The sequence below is a fragment of the Scylla paramamosain genome, chromosome 39, assembly GCF_035594125.1.
Source record: "Scylla paramamosain isolate STU-SP2022 chromosome 39, ASM3559412v1, whole genome shotgun sequence".
NCBI lineage: Eukaryota > Metazoa > Arthropoda > Malacostraca > Decapoda > Portunidae > Scylla > Scylla paramamosain.
The window spans coordinates 14,122,382-14,149,881 of NC_087189.1; the positions used below are offsets into that span (position 1 = coordinate 14,122,382).

General features: G+C 39.4%; 3 protein-coding genes across 15 annotated transcripts in view; all 3 read right to left on the bottom strand.

The window, feature by feature from the left end:
• Positions 1–1,488, bottom strand: part of LOC135092256 (innexin inx2-like) — a 74,466-nt gene extending 72,978 nt beyond the window's left edge. Inside the window, exon 1 of the mRNA XM_063990657.1 lies at positions 1,465–1,488. The gene's annotated coding sequence lies outside the window, so the exon portion shown is untranslated. The remainder of the gene's footprint in view (positions 1–1,464) is intronic.
• A 7,664-nt stretch (positions 1,489–9,152) lies between these two features.
• Positions 9,153–23,655, bottom strand: LOC135092258 (E3 ubiquitin-protein ligase TRIM23-like). 13 transcript variants are annotated; one of them, XR_010262807.1, is made up of 13 exons: positions 23,498–23,655; positions 21,713–21,875; positions 20,514–20,632; positions 19,469–19,610; positions 18,895–19,094; positions 18,407–18,515; positions 17,438–17,673; positions 16,282–16,455; positions 15,628–15,795; positions 14,682–14,879; positions 12,888–13,120; positions 11,959–12,076; positions 9,153–9,968 (listed from the first exon to the last, which is right to left on the bottom strand). XR_010262807.1 is itself a non-coding variant. In XM_063990676.1 (11 exons), exons 1-11 carry the CDS (start codon positions 23,594–23,596, stop codon positions 12,938–12,940), a joined length of 1,725 nt encoding a protein of 574 aa, XP_063846746.1. In that variant the 5' UTR covers positions 23,597–23,655; the 3' UTR covers positions 9,153–12,937. The 13 variants fall into 13 exon arrangements, 4 of the variants coding, with proteins under 4 accessions (XP_063846746.1, XP_063846743.1, XP_063846745.1 ...); XR_010262804.1 differs by having other exon boundaries at positions 9,153–10,373; XR_010262806.1 differs by having other exon boundaries at positions 12,880–13,120.
• A 2,028-nt stretch (positions 23,656–25,683) lies between these two features.
• The window catches only part of LOC135092260 (uncharacterized), a 3,664-nt gene continuing 1,847 nt past the window's right edge, over positions 25,684–27,500 (bottom strand). Inside the window, exons 2-3 of the mRNA XM_063990685.1 lie at positions 26,718–26,854; positions 25,684–26,341 (exon numbers count right to left, since the gene is read on the bottom strand). Coding sequence (XP_063846755.1) covers positions 26,215–26,341; positions 26,718–26,854 — 264 coding nt within the window. The 3' untranslated portion in view covers positions 25,684–26,214. The remainder of the gene's footprint in view (positions 26,342–26,717; positions 26,855–27,500) is intronic.

A 27,500-nucleotide genomic window follows, 5' to 3' on the forward strand; every position in this document is an offset into this window, starting at 1 on the left:
CACCTCTCCCTCCATCCCAGACTCCTGCATTCCTCTTTCCCCTCCTCGTCCTCCTCCTCCTCCTCTTCCCCAGCGCTCCAGTGAGGTCGTTCCCCCATCGTCTAAAGTGACCAGTTTATGACCTTTCTGACCCTCTTGTGCGTAGACTTCGGCAACTCAGGTCAGGTCAAGTTAAGCCCCCCACTGTTTACTTCTGGATGGGTTGGGACTTGGGAAGAAGAAAGAGGAGGAGGAGGAGGAGGAGATTTGAAAGTGAAATATGAGTAAATTTCGAAACACTATGAAGTACAACAACAACAACAACATCGACGACGAAGACGACGACGACGACAACAACAACAATAACAATGATAATAACTGTAAAATAACAATATCATAGTAGTAAATTACATACGTTTCTTTTTTGTTCTCCCTTCACACCATAGCCTCTCTTCACCCAGCGCAAAACAACAAAGCACAGGACAGAAGTCAGTCAAGCCTCGTCACAGCCAAAGACGCCCTAAGCCAAGCCAGCCAGCATGGTGAGGTATATGGCTTAATCCTCCTCCTCCTCCTTACCCGCCATTTTTCCTTCTAGAACAAGGGCTTGTCTGGATTCGTAAACAGACTCGGGATGGTTTGATAGGTTTTTTTAATCCTTAATTCCTTCTAACTCCAATTATACATCCCTCCATTCTCCGAAAATAATAAAGTAAAATAAAATAAAGTAAAAAATAAAGGAAAAGAAAGAGAAAGGAAGAAAGCCACACGAAAGAAACAGGAAAATAGCTAGAAAAAAAGGAAGAAAAGTTGTAACACATTTTTCAACTTTCTTTTTATTCATTTTTCAGAAGCAGATATTTTGGGCATCATAATATTTACTTACACAATACATACGTTTCTACCGCTTTCCGAAATAAATAAATAAATAAACAAATCATTACACAAAAATATTACAATATACTACATAAAAAAAATAAAAAAACGAAAGAAACAAAATTAACTAGAAAATAATTTAACACGTCTTGGAAAATCAATCGCCCCAAACATTCTTGCGTCAAAGAACTACATACATACATACATACATACATCTTTCCGTGGCATTTCCTCCAGTGTGGCGAGTCCAGAGAGGCTTTCCGGTACTCACCACTAAAAAGCCAAAGAGGAAGAGAGGAAGTTGGAAGTCACAGAGATAAGAATGTTGCGGTGGTCTCTTATCACTCAGAAAACATCAACGAAATGAAGAAAGTGAGAAAGACAGAAGTGAAATGCATTACGGAAGTGATAAGATAGAAAATGCAAGTTTTCACGGAGGAAGATGCAAGGGACAAATACAACTGGAGGAGACTCTTAAGTGGCGCCAAAGGAGAAGGTGGGACTGGAAGATGCAGGGACAGAAACAAGTGGAGTCTCTTACGTGGCGCCAATCCCTCACTTTAGAAATGACCAAAAGAAACGAAAGAAGGAAGGAAATAAGGTACTCACCACCTCGACAGCTGCCCCTGGACCTCCCGTGTCTGGTGTGTTCCTTCCTGCATCTGTTCAACTGTGACAAACAGGATTATGACGGAAATTAACACAGGAAACACTCCCGGCCGCACCCTTTGTAACGCGTTCGCAAATACACAACTTAATTTCTCTCATTTTACTTACAAGGTCATGTGGATGTCTTTCTTGTGTAAATGTGACTGTATAAAGACCTTATATTGAATTTTGTTCCTTAATTTCACAACTTATGTCTTTGGTATGAAATCTATTTGTGTCTTTTTTTTTTGTTCACTTTTATTTGTTTAATTTGGAATACTTGCAAACTCTCTCTCTCTCTCTCTCTCTCTCTCTCTCTCTCTCTCTCTCTCTCTCTCAGAAATATTCATGCCTTTCCATAACACTATATGTAATTTCCTCACATGGCAATTATTTTAAGCCTTTTCATGTAAATATATTCACTAAGTTACATAAAGGGGTGACGAACGAACAAACAACATAAGACAGGAGAAAAATTACGCTTATAAAACCTAATTAACTACAAGTGTAGGGAAATAAATACATGAAGAGATCAGTGAGTGGTGTTTGTGTTGTAAGGCGAAGCTTCCCCCTTGTGTGTTGCTCTTATCTTTATTTCTTACGTCCATGCCACGTGTTTGTTTGTGTGTTGGTTTAGTGATGATTGTATAGGGGTCATTTAAATCTCTCTCTCTCTCTCTCTCTCTCTCTCTCTCTCTCTCTCTCTCTCTCTCGAACACGGTAATGCTTTTTTTTCTATTTTCCTCATGGAGAGAGAGAGAGAGAGAGAGAGAGAGAGAGAGAGAGAGAGAGAGAGGTTGATTTAACTTAACCTACTTTTTACTTTCCAGCTTGGAGTGAAAATAAAAAGTAGTTCTGGTTTACTTTTTTTTTTTTTTTTGCGTCCAGCTTCATTGAGGTTTCCATCAAGAGAGGTGAATGGAGTTTACTGGTTACTTAGCACTAATCTGTTGCTTTAGGAGAGTTAAACAGGATCCGAGATAGCCGCAATCCTCCCCTCCACTCCTCTCTCTCTCTCTCTCTCTCTTTCTCTTACAGTTAACAAGACTTTTAAGTAAATAGCTTTCTTCACACACACAAACACGCACAATAGAATCAATGAATAATAAAATAAATACAAAAATCATTATCTATCTTAATTTCCACTTAAAGACGGAAGGTAAGTAATTACAGGTGATAGAGGCAGGTGACCCCATCTAGTACAAGTGAGACATGAACACAAGGCCAACCCATACGACCCTTAATAATCACAATGGGATACAAAATAATGGGTCCTGTCCTGATTAAGTTAAATGGTGAAGATAATAGTAAGTTTTCAATGGAGTTAACCCTTAAACTGCCACTTGGTACACCTTTCCTTAATTACCAATCACTCTGAGACACCTTTACTTGTTCCATAGCCACACCCAGTCTTTAAACTGGGAAGAAATTGCAAAATGTATTCTTTTTCATTGCTAACTTTCTTGTAGATGCTTATAAAGACTTCAGACATTACCTCTGCTGCTGTTAATTATGTTTTGCCTCAGTGAAAGAGTTAATAATCAGAATAGGACAAAAAGTAATTAGCAGATTCAAGCTCAATAATTAGAAAAAATAAAAGGGATGTAGAAAGAATGTAGTTCTAAAAAAATTACTGGAATAAACTCAGTAATTGTTGCTAGAGCATTCAACAGGAAGCTGTTAGGTTAGGCTTAGGAAAGAAATCTATGGACAGGGATGATATATATATGATAGATATATGTATAGTTGTATTGTTGTGTTATACATGTGTAGGAAACTTCCCCTTATGTTCTGATGTTTATACTGAAGCTCTCAAATAATAGCAAATGAATGGAATGGACTCAGTAATCAGGGCATTAGTGATGAGTCATTAGAGGGTTTTAAAAGATTAGACAAATTTATGGATGGGGATGTTAGGTGGAAATAAGTAGATGCGTTTCATACAGAGACTACCATGTCTAGGCCTGATGGTTTCCTGCACCAACCCTTATTTTCTTGGGTTCTTATCAGTGTGTTTCATAACTGGTTAGATGGTGTCTTCAATCTAGCACTTTTGAAGCTATAGAATAATTACCAATTTTTTATTTTTTTTGTGTGTAAAACTTAATAGCATCTCCCAAACCAACCACACACACACACACACACACACACACTGAGTTACCACCAAGAAGACAAACCAGCACATGATGTATATATGAGGAACCTTAAAGAAATCAGTGGCAAATTTCAGCATTGTGCCAGAAAGAAGTATGACATAGCAGCATTAGATGGGACACAATGAGCCTCTCTCAGAACTGCGAGAACACAATGAGGTAAGAACACACTCACTCACTCAGAATTGCACAAATAGTAGTAATAGAAGTAAAAGCACCATAGTAGTAGTAGTAGTAGTAGTAGTAGTAGTAATAGTTGTTGTAGTGTGGTGGTGGTGGTGATAGTCATAATAGCAGTGGTAATAGTTCTTGTTGTAATAATGGTTGTGTGATGGTAGTAGTAGTAGTAGTAGTAGTAGTAGTAGTAGTAGTAGTAGTAGTAGTAGTAGTAGTAGTTGCTGTAGTGGTTGAAGTAGGTAACAAATAGTAGTAGTAGTAGTAGTAGTAGTAGTTGCCATAGTAGTAGTAGTAGTAGTAGTAGTAGCAGCAGCAGTAACAGTAGTAGTAGTAGTAGTAGTAGTAGTAGTAGTAGTAGTAGTAGTAGTAGTAGTAGTAGTAGTAGTAGTAGTAGTAGTAGTAGTAGTAGCAGCAGCAGCAGCAGCAGCAGCAGCAGCAGCAGCAGCAGCAGCAGCAGCAGCAGCAGCAGCAGCAGCAGACTCAAGTAGACCCAAGCAACACCATACATACAAACACACAAGGCATTCCCAGACCACCAGGAAAGATGACAGCGCAGCACCAAGGACTCCACCAAACCACACTCCAGGATCTGCCATTAAGGGACCTGATAGAACTGCTGGGGTTTGAAGGTTAAGGGAGTAATATGAGCCTTGGAGAAAAAGGGGCATATTTCATAGTAAGTTTTATAGTAAGGTCTAAGAATGACTAGGAAAGAAAAGCAGTATTAGAACTTCAAAACCGATTGGACTAAATGGGTTTGAATCACAACAGTTGAGGTGAAGGTTAGATGTGTAATATGAGCAATGAAGAAAAGGATGTAATAATTTGGTAAGAAGGGATGAGAATATGAAAATAAAAGTATTAAAATATATTAACTTCAATAGGTTTGTTTATATGATGTTTATATTGGGTGAATAAATATGATAATTAATGTGGTTTCAAATTTACATATGTGTTGTTGTACCAGTATTACCTACTTCACCAAATTTGTCATTGATAACTATTTTTCCCTTTGTAAATTAAGAACACTGATTTTAAGAATTAGTTTCACCTTAAAAATCAATGTAGCTTGAAATTTACATGTGTGTAGTGACTAATAATGAACTAACACTCTCCACATGAGCTCTACTTTCCAATCTCCTCACAAGTTGTACCACAGGAGGGGACAACAGGATCTGTAATATAGTAAAATTCCTCTGGTGGGACACAAAGAGAGGCAGGCTTAGAGTGTCAGTGTGGTGAAGGAGAGAGGACGCCAACCCTCAAGTCTGATAAGAATAGCCAACCACATAAAGAGGAGAAAGCTGCAGGGTTCGAACTGGGGAATCTAACTGGCCTGCTGGATCATCTGTCTGTCTCTGGCATACTATTTTCCCTCAGATATCACCAGTTTACTTGTCCTGTGGTGTGCTGTAGACTATTTATGGCCCTTCACACACACACACACACACACACACACACACACACAGAGTAAGAAATTGTACAAAAACAGACTGAAGAAGGAGAAAGTGAAGAATGAAAGTAAATTAAGAAAGAATGTATCCTGTAAATCTATAGACTGTTTCTGGCCCTTCACAACACACACACACACACACACACAGTAAAAAATTGTACAAAAACAGAATAAAGAAAGAATGAAGAAGAAAATGAAGAATGAAGGAAAGAAAACAGAATGAAGAAATATACTTTTTTCTGACATTAATTTTAAAAGACAGGGCATTACAAACCTGACTCAATCCTGTAAAGAACAATTTGGTAAGAACACACACACACACACACACACACACACACACACACACACACACACACACACACACACACACACAAAGAAATGCAAGACAAGAAGATAAGCAGATTTAGTCAGACTGAGAAGACACCTTATAGAAACAGACAGAAGAGGATCTGGTAGTGCTAAAAATATTCAGAATAAGTGAGAAGGAGTCTCTTTTATTCTGTTAAGAGAAAATTGAGAAAAAAATGTATCAGAGTGGTGAAGATGAAAAGGAGAGGTTTAGTAGAAGATGTGAATAATAAAGAGAAGAGAAATGGATCAGAAGAAATATAGCTGGTGACAATAAAGGAAATGAATAAGATGGATTGGTTCAACAGAAGAAGAGAATAAGGAAGATGGAAAAGAGGAGGAGGAACAGAAGAAAAGAATAAGGAAGATGAAAAAGAGAAGGAGAAACAGAAGAGAATAAGGAAGATGGAAAAGAGGAGGAGGAACAGAAGAAGAGAATAAGGAAGATGGAAAAGAGAAGGAGAAACAGAAGAGAATAAGGAAGATGGAAAAGAGGAGAAACAGAAGAAGAGAATAAGGAAGATGGAAAAGAGAAGGAGAAACAGAAAAAGAGAATAAAGATGGAAAAGAGGAGGAGAAACAGAAAAAGAGAATAAGAAAGATGAAAAAGAGAAGTAGAAACAGAAAAAGAGAATAAGGAAGATGGAAAAGAGAAGGAGAAATAAAACAAGAGAATAAGATGGAAAAGGGAAGAACAGAAAAAGAGAATAAAGAAGATGAAAAAAGAGAAGGAGAAAAAGAAAAAGAGAACTGTCATATTGAAAGTGGTAATAAATGATGATAATAAAAAGATAATAAGAAAGAATACCTTAAATGAAGAATAAGCAAGAAATAGAAAAGAGACATGGAATAAATGAAGAGGGAAAGGTGAAAACAAGTTATGGGATACACACACACTAAGAGAACAGAGATTTTAAGGTCACAACTCTAAGAAAAATAAAGAAAATAAGGGAAGCTGCAAGAAGCCATCAAACCTACATGTGGCAACCTCTGTATGAAACATTATGAAACATGTCTGTATTTCCACTTATCATCCCCATCCATACACACATCTCGTTTTAACCCTTTTGCTGGCATGAAAACTGTTTGCATGGGGACACAGGAGAGAAGAGAGGAAAATCAGAAGATAGTTTAGTCTTTTTAAGCTACAAAAGTATATATGAGACCCTAGCACACATACTAAAAACTTATAGGCATTGATGAAGAAAATTGGTGTAAAAATGCGAGGGTTAAAGTTCCCTAATGACTCGGCACTAACAACATATTAACCAGTCAATAAGTCCTAATATTCCACCCAACATAACCTATAATACATTCAAAGACCATTTAAATATATCACTGACATGTTGTTGATTCAATGTCCCTCACAGTACGAATGAAAATGAAGGTTATACTAGTCTATATTATAAGCCATAATTGAAAACATCTAAATACATTACTGGTGTCTTGTACCTTTAATAGATCCTAATAATCAATTCAAAACAAATCCATAATGCATTAAAAACTACCTAAATACACCACTCATGCCTTGTATCTTCAATAACCCCTAACATTCAATTCAAAACAAAGGCATAATACATTCAAAACTGCCTAAATATACCACTCATATCTTGTGCCTTCAGTCCTGTACAGTACAATGAGCACCGCAGAAGAATGTTACACTAGTCCACATTCCTGACAAGTTACTTCAAGGGGAGTTTATCAGCACATCACTTCTTTGCTTAAGTCGCTCCCTCCTTGCGTAAACCCATTTGACCTGTCCACCCTCCTCTTGATGGGAAGATGACGACAAAGAGATCCCCAATTATTCTCCCTTCTTGCACCACTCTCCCTCCCTCTCCCTTCTATCAAATTGTCCTCTCTCTCTCTCTCTCTCTCTCTCTCTCTCTCTCTCTCTCTCTCTCTCTCTCTCTCTCACGTAGGTGTTCAGTCTGAGAATGTGAGGTGAAGAATGGTTCAGGTCTCTCTCTCTCTCTCTCTCTCTCTCTCTCTCTCACAACTTTATTTTAGCCTTTCTCTATATCTTTATTCATTTTTCTTTTATTTTAATTGCTATTCTTATTGATTCTGCTTCTTCTTGGTTTCATTGTTATTTTTTTGTTATTTTTTATTTATTGTTGTGGGTTCTTTTTTTTATTTTGTTGTTTTGTTGTGTTATTCTTATTTACTGTTTTCTTCAGTCTCATTCCTGTTCATTCTGTTTTCCACCCTCATTCTACTTATTTTAAATCATATATATATATATATATATATATATATATATATATATATATATATATATATATATATATTTGCTCTTCTCAGGGTTAGTAATCAGAATACAACAAAAAATAAAAAAAATAATGGGTTCATGCTTGAAAAAAGTTAGATTTGAGGGATGGAAAAGAAATGGTTCTCAAATTGAGTAGGAGATTAATGGAATGGACTCAGTAATCAAGTTGTTTGTGCTGAATCATTAGGGAATATAAAAAGATTAAACAAATTTATGGATGGGGATGATAGGCAGCAATATGCAGGCACGTTTCATACAGGGACAGCCATGTGTAGGCCTGACGACTTCCTGCACCAACCCATACTTTCTTATGTTCTTATGTTCAGCATCATCATTGCTTATTATGTTCCAGCATGTTCAATATCATTAGAAAAATGAATGAGTATAATCCTAAATTAGGATCTGGTAACAGTGATATGTGTAATTTTTAATCCACTGTATTTTTCATGTTATGTTGGAATATTTGGTGTATTTGTGCAATTGTAGATCTTGTAACCAATGAGTCTGTATTTGGTGAAGGTCAACAGGTCAGCAGTACATCATAACACTGTCTTATCACATGTACATATATTGTATTTGTAACTCATTCATTTGTCACTTCATTGTAATCTTCAGTACTCTATTAATCAATTCTCACTCATTAGTCAACTATAATCCAGAAATTGAGAAATTATATATACGAGTATATAATATATATATATATATATATATATATATATATATATATATATATATATATATATATATATATATATATATATATATATATATATATATATATATATATATCTGAATTAATATTGTAGTTCCCAAGTTCTCACTAATCTCAAAATATGCAAGGTTTTATTTAAGAATCCAAAAAACAAATATTTACTTAGATATTATTGTTCCTTTGGGATAATCTGACTAAATAATGCTATGTGATCACTCCTGAATGATGTTATCTTCTATTTTCCTTCTGTTTAATTTAATTTCTTTACTTTTTGTCCCTTGACACACTGACCACTTCATTGTAATCCTCAATACTCTTGTCAGTCAACTCTCATTCATTACTCACTTCACTATAACCTTTAGTACTCTATCACTCTCACTCTCATCACTTTCACTCTCACCTGACTCATTCATAAAGCATCACCTTCAAATAAACTTTATGGAAACTACATTATTTTCTCCCCAAAATGTCTCGCACTTAGCAATCACATTTTCCTCAAGGTTGTGTTACTGACATTGAATTACAAGCTAGGTATCAAATTGATGGTTTATTAAATGTCAATATATGTAAACTTGGGCAACATCTCTGGAGTAAATGCAACAACAACTCAGATATGGTGAGAAAGAGTTGAGTTTTGATAAATACTTGCATCTGTGACACTAAACAGCTGAGCACAAAAACTTGGATAAAAAGTGTGGTGCCGTGAGCATCCACTGGAGAACTGTCAGTCCTACTCATTACAAGACAGCTGATTAAAAATGGTTACTCACTGCAGCAAAAATACAGGCATTTGTAGCTTTCCTGTGCAGTGAGTCCCTGAGTCACACTGTGCCATGCCTGGGCCAGGCCAGCACACATTGCCAGTCGCCACTCAGAGTCTGCTGGAAACACTATGAAGACAACGATGTCAGTCAAGGACTCACTGCTTGTATTACACAAAAGGTGGCAAGTTTCAAAACAGTACATATACATATTATATATAAAACTCCTACTTTTCTAACACTGAATATGTTAGTTATTGCAACAGTGTATCAGGAACAAGTACAAGACAAGGTGGACAGAATCTGTCTCCATCACACTCCTCTAGTTGACACCACACAGGCAACAGTGTCCCACCAGCCACCCAGTCCACCACCACCCAGCCGGTGTCTCAGCCTGCCCTGGATGGTGGCATGTCGGCAGAAACACACCTGTCACTCCATGCCAGGCGACAGTGTCCTGCCAGCCACCCACTCCACCACTGTCCAGCTGGCGCCTCAGCCTGCCCAGGGTGGTGGCATGTTGGCAGGAACATGCCTGTCACTCAGGTGTTCCTGGACAGGCAGGTCCTTTGAAACAGAACCTTCCTGTCTGTGACACACCAACAAACTTAATGTATCTATAATGGTATGAATGAAAATTATACTTGAAATATTCAAGAAAATACTACAGCACTTATGCTGCTAAAGTTGTGTGTGTGTACAGTATGTGTACCAATGGGAAAACTCTAACCTGGTATAAGAAATGCATGAAAAAAACTGGAAACTGGTGAACTATTTTGACGGCATAGAAAAGTGTTAATGCTTGGGTGAAAAGAACTCAGACACACACACACACAGCTTTGTATCTCCACCACTCAGGCTTATACCAGGTTACAGTTTTCTCAACAGTAAATGTGTGTGTGTGTGCGCGTGTAGGCAAGCCTCCCCTCAGCAGTCTCCACAAGAACCCTCTGGTGTTTGTACTGCGTCTTGGTTCCTGTGAGATGTGCAGCCTCTGAGGGTCATACAAGTTAAGTAAGAGTTATGTGAGTTGGCTGACTAAATATTAGACAGCACATTCATAGTGTGATATGCATGCTTGCCTTCACTGTCACTCATCACCTCCAATAAATAAGGTGCAATACTTTCATGGCAGATCATTTCACATTGTTACGCTCAAATTTGAAACACTGATTGTGGTCAATGTCATCATTACAGACCAGATTCAAAAACATTTCTATTCACACCTTGACTACTTTCAAAAGCCTCTGAAGTTACACTAATTTTTTAGGGTGTTTATCATTATAGTACCAGATGAACAAGATTTCTACATCATAAAGAGGAGAAACACTCTCATCTCAAATCATCTCTGTGGTCTTGGAAAATAGTCGTGGCAAGAGAACAGAGCATGTCTGAGTTCTGGCCTTATCACTGTCACTGCAGGTTCTGGCCACACAATATCAGTATCCTGAGAACCGGGGAGAGGTGCAGGGTTAACTTGGCTTTCACCTCCCTGGCAACCCACCCACACCACCACCACCACACCTCACTGGCAGGAGGGACATGTGGGGGTGTGGGGTGTGAGGAGGCCAACACAAGTAATTCTACAGTACATGAGAGAGGATATGTTACATATGTTGTCTACAGTTACCCCTGACTACTGCCTCTTTTTTGGTATGGTGTCCTGAAGCTGATCTGGCTGAAGGGGAAGTGGTATGAGGTACACTTGCTTCAAACCTCCTATAACATGATAAACAAGTACATCACATATGCACACCCTTTCTAATTGACTAAGGAAGGTTATGCTGGTAAACCATGCAGGGCTGAAATGGTTTATTCTTTGAGAAACAATGGATATAGATGCTTATAATTTTCCGTCATTACAGATACAAGTAATGACCTGAAAAACACTGGGCTGTCATCTCACTCCTGCCCAAACAAGAGCCTCAGAACAACAAGCCACAAGTGTTATAAACCTTCATAATTTCATGGGCAATGCATTAGTGTTTGGGTGTTACCGCATCATTCTTTTCATTGCTTTCATATACAGACAATAGCTAGGAAATAACTGAGTGAGATGAGCCAATGAAGTGAGTGAGTCATACTAACTGCCCAAGTCAAGTCAATCACAAGGGTGTACATATCTGAGCCCCAAACTACACTACCCACCAGAGTCAAGATAGTATTAGTAGCACATTTTACACTTTTCAATTTCATCTGTGCAAAGTAAAAATGATGTCATCCAAATTTTCCTAAGCATATTTAACACTTCTTAACTTCACGTGTGCAAAGAAAAATATGATGGTATAAATTTCTCTAAGCACATTTTACACCTTTCAACTTCACCTGTGCAAAGTAAAATTGACATCATAAATTTTTCCTAATTATAAAACAGCATCACATTCTAAGTTATCACCGAGACTGGATAGTTTATGGCAGAGAACCAAACTTCCTCACACATCCCACATGAGGGAGTACTTGTAGCAAGCATGCCCCAGTGGTGGCACAGACTGGGGACCTGCTGCTTGTGGCTTCTGCTGGCAAGAACATGTTAACCCTATCCTGTATTGAGAAAGGGAAAAAAATCTCTAATTACCTACCTTTGGACCCCTGACGATACTCTATCCCGGGAACAAAAACCTCAACATCTTGATATCCTAGTTGGTGTTTTGTCTCCATCCTACACTTGCGGGAAATGTTCACTCAGCAACTTCCGTCCTTCATTGAAAGGGGGATAAAAATGCACTTAGGTACCACAGGATCAATTTCAATCTCTGTCCTACACTGAGAGTTAAACATCAGACTGACTAGTACCGACTTGCTGCATCATCTATTTCTTTCCTACGTTAGAAATAAACATCACACTGACTAGGTTGGACCACAGAATGACCATCTACTTCACTTCTACAAAGAGAATAAAACATCAGACTGACTAGGTGTGCTACCATTGAGTGTCTTCCTACTCCTGTGCTACACTGGGGATAAAACAGAGACTTGCTAGCAGGTAGTCCTGAATCACCTACCTTTGTCCTGAGATGAGAATAAAACTTCTCACCTTCACTTGGTACCACTGTCTTCCCTCTGCCTTCATACACAGACCCCAACTTGGCACCTTCAGTTTCCTTTCTACCCTCATCCTTAATTGTAAACAGAATTTCAGATCCTTATGCATTACCTACACTTCTATGCTATGCTTCAAGGGTTACAAAATTCCATCTTGGCAGCCCTGCATCCCTCCCTCTCCCTTTCCCATGCTGAGAGACAAGGCTTCACCAGGGAACCTCTTCATGGCCTGACACTCCTCTGTATACAAACTCTCAAGCACAACTAGACACCTACATAACATCTCTTAATCCTCTTCCCTGGGAGTTAAATATTATCACTGCAGATACTCTTATCCCTTCCCACACCACCTACAGCACAATAGGGACTCACAGAATGCTCCCTACCTTTCTCTTGTACAAGGAACATGACCTGGTAAGGTGCTACACTCCCAGCCACACCTCAGTCACCCAACACACCTCAATACCTCCACTACTTCACTACACTTGGGGGACAAAAAGAAGCATCTCTGGATGATCAGCCGGCAGAGTTGAGGACTTCTGAAGGGACAAGTTGCCGAGCCAGCCAGTCCAGCCCTTGGTGGAGACCCGTGCCAGACTGGGCGTCGCAGGGTTGGATGTGCCATGAGCGCCCCAGACACAGCTTGTGGAGACCCAGGCTATCAGTGAGGGCTGGCATTCCCAAGGCGTGCTCTGAGTTCTGGGGAGGGTGTGTGGTGTCAGTGATGACAAGAGTGCTGGATGACTGCAGGAGTAAGGACCTTATTCTGAAACTCCTGCAATGTACCTCCATTACTTTCAAAAGGCTCTAGTTGAAGAAACACAGATTTTTAAGGGAGGGGGGTTTATGGTTCTGAGTTCTGGGGAGGATGTGAGGTGTCAGTGATGGTAAGAATACTGGATGACTATTGGAGTACAAACCATATCCTGAAGCACTCCTGCACTGTACCTCCACTTCAAAAGGCTACAGTTTAAGTGGCATGGATTTTCAAGGATATTTTTACGATTCTCAAGATTATTTTTCCATATAAATAGTGTAGAAATCTTATTAAACTGTTACTAGAAACAAAAACACCCTTAAAATCCTGTGTCACTTCAACTAGAGCCTTTTGAATGTAGTACAGGTGTGGTGCACAAGTGTTCCAGAATATGGCCTTGATTGTGAATGTTGAAAAGTGGCTGCAACAATCTGAAGAACATAATGTGTTTGTGTGTTTGCACCTAGAAGATAATGCAATGTTATAGTTACACATCTTAATTATTTTATACAGATCCTGAAACTTTGTGAAAATGATATCTCGCACAACATTATAACAACCCTCTGTCTCCTTGCTATGTAGAAACCTCACGAGACTTGAAGGGAAAGAGAGAACCAAGTGATACATAACTAGAGAACAGTGATACAAATAAAAGCAAGGAAGAAGATAAAATAAGGGAAAACAAACAAGAGCAACACTAGCAAGAATGAATGAGGCATTTCAGAATTATGATGACAATGAATAACACAAGACCAGGAATACAAGGAGTACCCCCTTCAATATACACACAATAGCACACAAAGAATATACACAAATTTCAACAACAAAAGAATGCCATGATAATCTTTGTATATACATTATGAGCTTGACTTAATCCGCTAAAGATACAAATAAACAAGATGGATGAACACACACACACGCACACACACACACACACACACACACACACACACACACACACACACACACACACACACACACACACAACACAAAATCAACACCAAGAGGGCACACAAAGAAATTATACAAAAAGAGAGAGAGAGAAAGATATAAGAAAATACAGTTTTTTCGTAAGAGAGCAATCAGCCAATGGAACACACTGACTGGCAAGGCTGTGTGTGCAAGGAGCATTCATAGTTTTAAAGAAAAATATAGCAAATTAATTTAAAAACACAGGACATTACAAGCCTGACTCAATCCTGTAAAAAATGCAATTAATTAAGAACAATTAGGTAAGAACACACCACTTCTGTTTAAATTCTGTTTCTTCCCTTTAAATTTGGAAGATATATGATTTAACCATATCATTGCATTATCTTAAACTGATTCTCCTTCTAACACTATTACACACACACACACACACACACACACACACACACACACACACACACAGTAGGACAATACATGGATTTAAAGAGCGATTGGATAACAGCAAATATGGAGACAGGATAGCAAGAGCATAGATTCCTCTCATAAACCAACACTAGATAAACACACACACACCTCCTTATTGGCAAAGATGAGCAGAGAGGCATCCTTCAGCTCCCTCTCTGTCATGAGCTTGGTGAGTTCCGTCTGTGCCTCGGGAAGTCTCTCCACATCAGTTGCGTCCACCACAAAAATCACTGCCTGAGTGTTGAAGTAGTAGTGGCGCCACAGGGGACGCAACTTCAGCTGACCTCCAACATCCCACACAGTGAACTAGAGGACCCAGGGAGAGTGCAGGTTAGGGTCTCAGCAAGGAGGGACAAAAATTAACTGGTAGATCAAGATAAGTGGCTCAGGGAGGAGGAACAAGAATTGGCAGATTAAGGGAGAGAAAAGATTAGTGTCACAGGAAGGAGGGACAAGAACTGACAAATCAAGGGAGAGAACAGATTTGTGTCACAGGAAGGAGGGACAAGAAATGGCAGATCAAGGGAGAGAACAGATTAGTGTCTCAGGAAGGAAGGGCAAAAAGAACAGGTAGATCATGGCAGAAAACAGACTAGTGTCACAGGTAGGAGGGACAAGAACTGGCAAGGGAGAGAACAGATTAGTGGCTCAGGAAGGAAGGACAAGATGAACAGGTAGATCATGGCAGAAAACAGACTAGTGTCACAGGTAGGAGAGACAAGAACTGGCAAGGGAGAGAACAGATTAGTGGCTCAGGAAGGGGTAACAAGAAGGACAGGCAGATCAAGACAGAGAATAAGTTAGTGGCTCAAGAAGGAATAACAAGAATTAGCCTAGACCAGTGCCCCTCTTACATCAAAAAAACATTCATGAGTGTCGTAACAGTTTATCAAGGATTTAACATCACCGGGAGAGAGACAGAGAGAGAATAGGAAGACCACCCATACAAACCTAAAAACACACACACACACAAAAAAAAAAAAACTCTATGAACCTAGAAACACTAAAAAGAGAATACATATCACAGGACATCTTCAAAATATCCCCTACTAACCTTGAAATTCTTGTATTCTATGGTCTCTACATTGAAGCCGATGGTGGGGATTGTGGAGACAAACTCATCCTGCTTCAGCTTAAACAGGATGGAGGTCTTCCCCGCCCCATCCAGGCCAAGGGTCACCACTCGCATCTCAATCCTTGCCCCAATGTGAATGCGGTTGTCCTGTTGATGAGAGATGATGAGAAGAAGGGAAAGTACGAAGATGAATGAAAGAGGAGGAATGGGAGTAAGGTTGATAGTATGAGGAAGAATGATGAAGAGGTGCAAAGAAGAGTGAGGATAAACAGACAAAAAGTAATAAGAGTAAGCTTGAAAGTATGAAGAAAAATAATGAAAAGGCAAAGAAGAGGGATAAGAATTTCAATTCATGCATACAAACTGACTAAATAAAAGTACATATAACTATCATCATAAACACATTTACCTCTTCCTGTTCTGCTAAATACTTATAACTCTTTCAGCGATAAACTACCAATTATCATTACTATTACTATCATTATCACCATAAAGAATATACCCACTTTGTTAAACATGATAAGAATGGCAGGATTGGGGGTGATTTTTCCTGTCCTAAATACTTATAACTCCTCCAGCGATAAACTACCAATTATCATTACTATTATTATCATAAGGAAGTATGCAGCTCACCTTGGTAAATGTGATAGGAATGGCTGGATCAGGTGCAAGTGCCAGCAGCTGCGCCAACTGTTGCTCCTGCGATGTGACGTGAGCCATGCGAGCCGACAAGTCCCTGAATGCCATGATAAGCCGGCCGTCGTCGTGCTGCACCGCCCTCTCCCCATCCACCACCACCGCCACCATCTGTCGAAGAGGTGTCATTACTAGTACTGCTGGTGGTGTGGTTGGTATCATTATTAACCCTTTCACTGCTATTTGTCACATCTTCCCTTAATCCTTCAACTCTCTGATACATTTCTTCTGCTTCTACAGCCCCTCCAAATATTCTTTTTGTTTTTTTTATCCTTTTCTTTCTTGTAGGTGCTTAAAATGATTTCATGCCTTGCTTTTAGTGTTGTGAAGTGTTGTATATCCCAGTGAAAGGACTAATATGTTATCAATAAGTAAACTGAGAGGATACTGAGGCGTTATCATTACTAGAACCAGTGTTGCTATTGGTGTGGTGTCGTTGTTAATACATCAATAAATAACCTGGAAGGACATTGAGGTGGTCATTACTAGTAGTGGTGTTGTTACTGGTGTGGTATAATTATTAGTAAGTTATCGATAAGTAAACAGAAGGAATTAGGGAGATTTTAAGGTGTTGTCATCACTAGGACTGGTGTTGTTATTAAGTATACTGCAAATTCTGACGATATATGTTTTCAGCTTATCACTGCAGTATCTTAATAAACTGTTTCTTATTATCATTACCACTATCACACACACACACACACACACACACACACACACACACACACACACACACACACACATATACAATACTTCTGCACCTCAGTAAATTCTAAAGATGTGTGTTTTCAGCTTATCACTGCAGTATCTTAATAAACTGTTTCTTATTATCATTACCACTATCACACACACACACACACACACACACATATACAATACTTCTGCACCTCAGTAAATTTCAAAGATGTATGTTTTCAGCTTAACACTCCATTACCTTAAACTAATTCTTCCCATTACAATCACAACCACACAAACATAACTTCAAGGCCAAGTTGGATGATAGGAGAAACAGAGGCAGGACAGTAAAAGCATCCCTCCTTCCCTGCATGTCACAACTACGTAAACACACACACACACACACACACACACACACCTGGGACAGAAGCGTGGCGAGGTCCTCCTGCTGCTGCCTGATGGAACACAGTCGCTCCCTCACGTGGGCATCCAGCGCTGTCATGGCCTGGCTCTCCTGCCGGTTCAGTTGTTCCCGCAGCTGGGCAAAGTACTGGCTCACCCGCACCCTCGCCTCCTCTGCCGTGCCCCTGCTGCTGTCACTGTCTGAAGGTAAGTTGTCCCCCGGTCCCCCCTCCAGCTGTCTGGCCACGCCCTCTATTGTGGGGAAGGGAGAGTACATGTCGAGTGAGTGATAATGAATATTACTGTTGATGGCTATTGTATAATTTTCCTTTCTATTTTTTTGTGTGTGTGATAAGAAGTCTGGCCAAGGCCACAAAAATGGGGAGAAATAAAAAAGAAGGGAAAAAGGTTACAATGCAACTCCCCCCAAAATTATTGCAGGAGGGGTAAAAAAAAAAAAAAGTTGGTCAATTAAATTTTTGCAGTGTCATGATACTCCTGCTTTGAAATTAGGTTTTGGATTTACTCGCCTTGTTCCGCAGCTTAAAGAGATTCCTGCTGATGTTACTTTTTTTTTTTTTGAGATGTTACAAATAATTTTCTAATTCTTATCTAACTGTGGCCAAAGAGAGTTAGTTCTACCCTTACCAGCCTTGAAGTAAGGATGGATTTCAGTACATTCTTAATCAAAAGGCATGTGTGAGTGTCGCTTCCTAATGGTATTTTTACAGGACTGAGTCAAGCTTGGGCTGATATGCTAAAAGAAATTGAACAAATGTAAGAAAAAAAAAAAAAAAAAAAAGGAAACTATTATTAAACAAGAAATAAAGGAAGTAATCAGGAAGAGTGGTAAATGAATAAAGCCAAGAAGACAGACACCATTACCAACAAAATAACACAAGACAAAGCAGAGATAAAAACAATCATGGTGTGTGTGTGTGTGTGTGTGTGTGAGTGAGTGAGCGTGTGTGTGTGTGCGCCTCACCCAGCTTGTGTGCCGAGTCAGTAAGCTCCTGTGCCACCCTCTTGATGTGTTGAAGCGCTGCACTGATGGTTGTTCGGATTCTCTCTGCCTCCTGCTCCAGTAACATGTGCTGTAACGCAGAAATTTTATGAATACTCTTATTTTCCCACTTGTTTTCCTGTTCATCTCTTCCAGCTCATTCATTCAAATCTCATACCTTACCTAATGATACACACAAACTCACTCATTTTCCTGTTCATCTATACTCACTTATTCAAGCCTCATACCTCTCTATTGAAAGCACAAACTCATTTTACTGTTTATCTATTGTTCCTCATTCATTCAAATCCTTCTCCTGAAATTATTGTACATTTTTAGTGTAATAACAGCTACATTAGTAAACCATATACTATCATTACTATTATTATTTTTGTATTGCAGTTTTTATACTAGGGAGGGTAGAAATTACACTGTCTGGGGAATGGGCAATTATCATCACACAGACTCACCTTGTGCTTAGTGTGCTTGTAGTCCTTACATATGAAGCACATGAGGGGAGCTGCCTGACACTCTTCCTCCAGACACACAAACTCCACTGGATGGAAGGAGTGATCGACACACCTTGGCTTCTCCCGGGGCTTCTCTGCATCACACACGGGGAAGGAGGAATTAAAGAGCCTGCTGGGGAGTGCTGCTGTGGGGACCTTTACTGTGGGAGACTTAGTACATGACTGGTTGTGTCTTTATCTTATGTTTTTTTTATATATTAATAGTTTTTAGCTTTGGTAATTGTTGTCAGTTTTTATAGTTTTCAGTGTTATACTTATTGATTTTGATATTTTTTTTGTGGTGTTTTTTGTGGTACTTGGGGTCAATCTTTATAGTTTTCTTTGTGTTTTTGCTGATTTTGTTTAGCTTTTATGTTCTTGCCATCAATATTTTTAGCTGCATCTATAGTTTTGTTGTGTTTCAGTGCTTGTTTTAGGTCAGGAATTGAAGTTTGTGTAGAAGTGGCTGTTGTTTACCTTAACTTTTGCTTACTCTGAGTGAAAACAATGAGAATAACAGAGAAACTTTACTCACCAGAAAGAGGGATGCGCTTGTGTTTGTGAAGGGTGCGTGTGGCGTGGGTGCGTTCCGAGCACTCCAGACACAGGTGGGAGGCGCAGACCGTGCAGTACAGGACAGCCAGGTGGTCCTCATCCTCATCACAGGAGATGCCCAGCTGGGGGAAGCAATGCAAGAGAGATGAAAACTTATTATTACTATTGAGACTCTTATTGCTATCCTTCTTATTACTGATACTTCTATAACTATTACACTCATTGATATCTTCCTTGTTACCAGTACTTTCATAACTAAGAGGATGCCATTGCACCAACATGGTAGATGAATGGAATGGACTCAACAATCAGGTTGTTGGTACATCATTAGGAAGATTTAAAAGATTAGACAAATTTATAGATGGATGATTGGTGGACATAGGCAGGCATGTTTCATAAAGGAACTGCCACATGTAGGCCTGATGGCTTCCTGCAGTTTCCTTTATTTTCTTATGTTCTTATGATACAGTCTAACACAAACCAGTCACACATCCTCCTTCTCTCACATTAAGAGTGGACCAGCCAGGTAAACAGCCATACTAACACAACAGACAGGAAACCACCTCGTGTAATAACAAAATTAACAGAAACTAAACATCAAACATTTACCAAGATCAACAGACTCACTTATACATCATGCCATTCTGCTATCTAACTAAAACTCAAATTTCACTATCTAACTAAAATTCAAATAATCATAAATTGGGGAGCATCTGTATCCCTGGTAAACACTGGAACTCCCTGCCTGCTTCAGTATTTCCTTCCTATGACTAAACTCTTTGAAGATGGAGGTTACAAGGCACTTACCCTCCAATTTTTGACAATCGTTTCTGATTCTGTTTGGGGACTTGCACCTCAATGGGCCCTTTTATCTTCTAATTTGGTATCCTTGGCCAGTGCCCCTCCTACATATCTCCTACAGCCTCATCTATATATCATGCCATTCCGCTAGCTAACTAAACATTCAAAGAACAGTCCTACACTTAAGAACCCACCCTGCATTCACCATTCTGTCCAGCACTCACCTCTCGCTGCTTGATGAGGACCTCCGGCAGCAGCGCAGTATTGGACCGGGAGAGGGACAAGCGCTCCAGGAGTTCCAGCAGGGCAAAGTTCTTCTTGAGGCCCCACACTCCCGAGGCACCTAGTGGAGGCCAAGCAGAGAGAGAAGTCAGTTGAGGAAAGGCTCAAGCTATCTATACACTGGGCTAATATTGTATAGTACAGCAGGCAAAGGTGATAGCCATGCAAAGACTTGAGCTAACTATATAATAGTCTAATCATTTATGGCTGGGGAGACAAAGATGGTATTAGCCACAGAAAGGTTCACGCTATCTATACACTGAGGTAATATCTTATAGTACAGCAGGCAAAACAAGACACCATGCCTCTTTCATTGAAGGAATAATGCCCAAATCCTCTAACTTTATTCCTACTAGTCACTTCTTGCAACACAGAAAGCAACAGTGGATTACAATGAGATAAACACTGGGCTATTCTCTTATAGTACGGCAGACAAAAGAAGATATCATGCCTCTTTCACTGAAGGAGTAACAAAGGAGGGTATCCCAAACCCTTGTCACTTCTTGCAATAGAATGTGACAACAGTGGATTAGTGTGAGAATGCACAATGTGTGGCTTAAGATGGAGCTTTCATGAACACAGCAAGTCCCACATTTGCTTTACTAATCAAGCAAAACAACTTCAAATGAAACCAAGACACCTATAGTATTAGCAGGAGCTTCTATACTTCAGGGATTTATGAAGGCATGTGTCAATATTTTCTTAAAGTAAATAAATGATAAATGATGTCCTTTTGGCCTTTCTTTAGGGACTGGCATCACACTGGACCATTTATTCATTCTTTTTCTCTTACATGACAAAATAAATAAACACTGGACTTAAATAGGGGAGACAGAACTTCAATTAAAGACCTAACTTAAATCTTTCACTACGATACAAAGCAATGAACAGCACCAGAAGTAATGCATGAAATTTTTATAAGCATCTCAAAGAAAGACAGGGATTAAAAAAGAACAGAATTTGAAATTTATATTCAGTTTAAAGACTGGAGGTGGCTATAGAACAAGTAAAGATGTCTCAGAGTGATTTGTAATTAAGGAAAGATGTACCAAATAGAAGTTAAAGGGTTAAATACAAGTGAGGTAAAACTTAACTTACAAAGGTATGAATCAGAGGTGTGTGTGGGGGCACCAACACTCACTTATCGGGGTGGGCTGTCTGTCGAAGGGGCAGTGGATGTTGTTATCGTGGGTGGGGAGGCGCAGCAGGCAGGCGTGGCAGAGGGTGTGGCCACAGAACAGCAGGCGTGGCACCTTGTCTCCACCCAGGCTGAACCCGTCCTCACACACTCGACACTCCAGCTGCTGAAATAACAAGAATATATGAACATAGGAATACAAGGGCTGGTGCAGGAAGCCATCAGACCACACATGGCAATCCCTGTATGAAACATGCCTGCCTGTTTCTACCTGTCATTCCCATCTATAGATCTGTCTAATCTTCTTTTAAAGCTCCCAAATGACTCAGCACTACCAACCTGATTACTGAGTCCATTCCATTCATCTACCACTCTATTTGAGAACCAATTCCTTCCTCTCTCTTATTTAAATCTGTTTCAAGCTTGAACCTGTTATTTCTCGTTCCCAAGACGCACAGGAACTTTGGTAAGTTAAGGTCATCCAAGCTTTTTTATATGCATTTCCTTGTAAACATCCACTTTTGTTGCTACCAAATAATCTTAATTCTTTGTTTCTTCATACACATTACATGAAAGATAATATATAGGCAAATAATAATTATTACTGAACAGCACAACCATTCTGAATTATTAATATACAGAGTCTCAACTGAAGATTGCTTAATTTAAGGCTTGGGTAAGCAAAACATGCAAGCACTTTTAGGTAATCATGTTAATCGTGGCTGTTTTTCGGAGCAAGTTTGTATACTTCTTTTGCATTTCCATACTTGTTTTTACCTTAAGAAACGGCAGAGGTGAAAGACTGTTAGATCTAGACCTGGTCACACTTGACACAAAAGCCTTTATTTTTATTTATTTTTTCCTTACCTAAGAAGAATCATTATCAGGTAGGAATTGGCTAACCATCACAACACGACCTTATCCACAATTCCCGCCACAAAAACCTAAAGTCTAACATACCTGTAATTAACCTTGAAAAAAAATCAACCCTTACTTTATACAAATGTACTGCATGCTCAGCTAAATTAAGTGTGTGGCCCTCAAAATGTAGCAAGTCTCTTCACTAGTCTTCATCCTCGTGTGTGTTTAGTGGCAGTGGTGCATTGTGTCACTAGCCAAGCACTCTGTACCTCGTTGGTTTTGAAGTATCCAAGATCTTTTAGCTGGAAGATGCAATGGCTAGTGAAGGACTGAGGAAGTACAACAGCTAATAGCCCTCCCCTTAAACCTTTAGATGACACTGGGGTATCATAACAGTCATGGCTTACTCCTGCAGACCTGACTATACATTTGAAGGATTGAGGAACCAACGCAAAATAAGCAACCATTTAAAGGCCTGCTTGTCAAAATAATACTCTTCCTCACAACCATTTAAACCCTCGAACCTTTAAATGACACTCGAGTATTACTACAGAATCACTCTACAACACGTCCTATAGGTTTGTGGGACTGAGGACCTAACGCAAAATAAGCAACCACTTAAATGCACGCTTGTCGAAATAATACCCTTTCCCTCAACCCTTTCGGTGACACTCGGGTATTACTACAGAATCACTTGGCTTACTGCACACCAAACTATATATTTGTAGTTATCAACACTGCTGCCTAGCTAATGCCCTACATCTTAACCCTGGGCAAGACTGGACAGAGCCACACCCTGGGCAGCAGTGACCTTGAAGAAGGAATGAATGGAAAACAACTACGTAAACAAGAGCCCCCAATGAGAGGCAACACAAACAACACATACACTTATACACACACACATTAACCACCATTAGCCTTCCTTACGTTATTCCCGCACTTGCTGGCTGTTATCTGCGGCGTGTTGAAGGTGTGGAAGGACTGGGACCTGGCTAAAGCCGCTGACATTAGCGCCTCCTCTGCCATCTTTCGTCTGTCCCCCCTCCCGCGGCCCACTGCTCTCCTTGATCTTGATCTTGATGGTACAGATGGCACAGGATCACTCCTGAGCCAGGCCTTTGGATCGGCAACTCCTGTAGAAGGAAAAAAAAAAAAAAAAAAAAAGAGAGAAACGAACAGCATCCTCTATCCTAATTGTTCATACACCTGGCACGCCACATTCTCTCCAGAAACTCTTTCACCGCTTCAATCATCCTTTCATTCGCCTCTCTACACAATCCCAGCAACAACACCATCCAATCCTTTCCTGTCTTCTCCACTCTCCACCCTGTCTTCTCCACTCCTAACTCAGTCAGTATCACTTGCATCATCTCATTCCTGTCTCTGGCATACTTCACACACTCCAGCACCACATGTTCCACCATCTCATCCTCTCCCATGTCACACATCTGGCACACTTTGCTGCCGGACTCAGACCACCTGTAACTTGCATTCATATCCATACACTGTGCCCTGCTCGGAAGAGATCACCACCCAGGCTTCCATCATACCACCTTTCATACCTCGGGGCCTCTTTCTCCTTGTACCATTCCAGGGTCTTCTTTCTTTCCATTTCATTCTTCCATTCATTCAGTCCCACACATTTCACTTATTTGTCTATCTCATTCTTCCATTTTCTCACATCCCATTCGGCTCCCACTCTGCCTCCTCTTGTTACCACCCATTCACGCTCATTTTGATTCCTCCCAGCCATTCTTATCGCCCACACAACTTGCAATCCATTCCTGTCTGTCATTCTCATGCATCTCTTCCTCCATTTGCTTCCACTTTCATTCCACAGGTACACCTTCCTTGTTATTCTTGCATCATCCATTCTCTCAAGCCTAATCTTGTACCTAAGTGTGGCTTTGTCAGTCTTTCTCTAAAGGTGCTCCATCTCATGTCACCTCTCAAGGCTTCAACTGCTGTGCACCTCGGTGCACTCAGTGCCATTCTTGCTCTCAACTGACTCTTCCAATTCCTTGCTCCCGGCCTTGCCCAATCTTGCTCTCCTCCGCCTTATTTATCACAGCTATTATCCGCAATACGTAGAATTAATCTATTTGCAATGACTCTTCATGATATTTCTTGATATCATCTACGTAAATCAAAACAAGGTACTTTTCAGCAATACATGTCAATTTTATGGATCTATAAGGTGCAATATGATTATTAACGCATATACATGCTTCTCAGATATGTTATTCTCAATTTCATACGAGTCATAATCGAGGGAATGAGGCTGGTAAGTGTTGCGTATATTGCCATGGCAAATATACACCGTTGTGAGGGAGCGGGTTACGTCATCAATGTTGTGATGTATTCAGACACGCAAAGCGTGTCTGAATACATCACAATATATATATATATATATATATATATATATATATATATATATATATATATATATATATATATATATATATATATATATATATATATATATATATATATATATATATATTTTTTTTTTTTTTTTTTTTTTTTTTTTTTTTTTTTTTTTTTTTCCTTGGTGCCCCAACCTAAAGTTTTCATCCGAACAATCAGAGAGAAAGAGGGAGGGGGAAGGAACGGCAAATCACCACCTCACCCACACCTCCCTGGCGCTGATGGTGCTGGTCAACTCTTGCACTAATAAGATGGACATAATAAAGATAGAAGAAAGATGAATAGAATCAAAGTTGGAGAGTTTACCAGTAAAAGGGATAAAAGAGTGAAAGTAATGGTTAACTCTTGCATTAATAAGTTCTACTACTACTACTACTATTACTACTACTACTACTACTACTAATAATAATAATAATAATAATACAGAAGCGGAGTACTGGAGCTGGAAAATGAAGGAGGAAAATGAAATATGTGAAAAAGAAACGAAGGAAAACTGGCCTCTCTCTCTCTCTCTCTCTCTCTCTCTCTCTCTCTCTCTCTCTCTCTCTCTCTCTCTCTCTCTCTCTCTCTCTCTCTCCTACTTCCATTTTATCATCCTCTTTCATCTTCCCTCTTCGGTATCATCTTAATATACTAAAGGAAATATTTTTTTCTTAATGGAGTAAAAAGAATGGTTGAAATATTTATAATCTTTATTACAAACAATACAAAATATTAACACAACAATGTACTACAACAATTACTATTGTTGTTATTGTTTTTAGTTTACTAACAATATATTTTGAAGCGAAGTGATGATGCGTGTGTGTGTGTGTGTGTGTGTGTGTGTGTGTCAGAAGAGGATAACTTTTAAACACCGATAGAAACACAGCAATAACTACAACAATAACTACAACAACTACAAGTAATCATGACCTTTCTTGTTTTTTTTTTTATCCAGTAAATGTTTATTTCCTGGACCTTTTCCGTTTATGTTTATTTGACAGTTGATGTTTGTCTGTCTGTTTGTATATACATATATCTAACACTGATGATGATGCAACTGTACGATAATTACTAATATCAACGTGTGTATGTGTGTTTGTTTGTGTGTGTGTGTGTGAATGTGTGCGTAACAGAAGAAACACTCTTGGCAACTCGGCTGATCATCTCTGTGGCCTTTGAAAATAGTCGTGGTGAGAGAGCAAAGCATTTCTCAATACGGGGCAGTGTCTCCGTCAGCGTCTCCTCAGGTACCCTTCCACGGGCTTAAACACGGTGTACCTGAAGAGCCTGGGGCCGCCGTAGCCGTATAGCAGCTCTCCGTTGCCCTCCCCATCATAGAAGGGATAGCGGTAGCGAGGCCTGTGGATAAGAAAGGTGGTGGTGGTGGTAGTAGTAAGGGGATGGTTGAGGTGTGTGTGTGTGTGTGTGTGTGGTGTTGGTATGAGGATGGTTGAGGGTGTGTGTGTGTGTGTGACTGTTTGACTGACTAAATGAGTGATAGGCTGGTTGACTGAGTGAGTGCTTGGCTGGCTGACTGACTGACTGACTATAATAAGTGACTGATTGAGTGACTGCTTGAATGACTGACTGACGTAGTAACTGATTGATAAATTCGGTTTACTTGTTTTAGTTACTTTACTCAATGACTGGACTGATTAATTAGTTAAGTGATTAACGAACTGGAAACAGACTGAATAACAATCTAATTGACGGACTGGCTCACCAAATGACTCACTTTTGATAATACGGGTAGAGGAATTCATAAACTTTTCGAAGCTTCGGATCAGTGACGATGGCGGGGCTTCTGCTGGCGTAGTGTTGGCACAGTGCTGGGGGGGAGCCAAGTAGGACCACCGCCACCACCACCGCCACCTGCAGGGAAAGGGAAGGGAGGAGAGCGGAGGATTCTGTGTTCTAACATCTGAAGCAGTTGTAGGTTTAGTAATAGGAGGCAATGAAGCGTACGTTGTTGTCATTGTGTTTTGTTGTTGTTGTTGTTGTAAATATAATAATAATAATAATTATAATAATAACAATAATAATGATAGTTATTATTGTTATTATTATTATTATTATTATTGTTATTGTTATTATTATTATCATTATTATTATTATTACTATTATTATTTTTATCATCATCATCATCATTATTAACAATTTCCATTATTACTTGTATTCATAATTCGTATTATCATTACAATTATTAGCACTATACTAGTACTATTACTACTACTACTACTACTACTACTACTACTACTACTACTACTACTATTACTACTACTACTACTACTACTACTATTACTACTACTACTAATACTAATACTATTACTACTACTATTACTACTACTAGTACTACTGCTACTACTAATCCTATTATTCCTAACACTACTACTACTACTACTACTACTACTACTACTACTACTTCAACTATTGCTACACTCTCTCTCTCTCTCTCTCTCTCTCTCTCTCTCTTCCTTACACACACACACACACACACAAACACACACACATCGCTGGA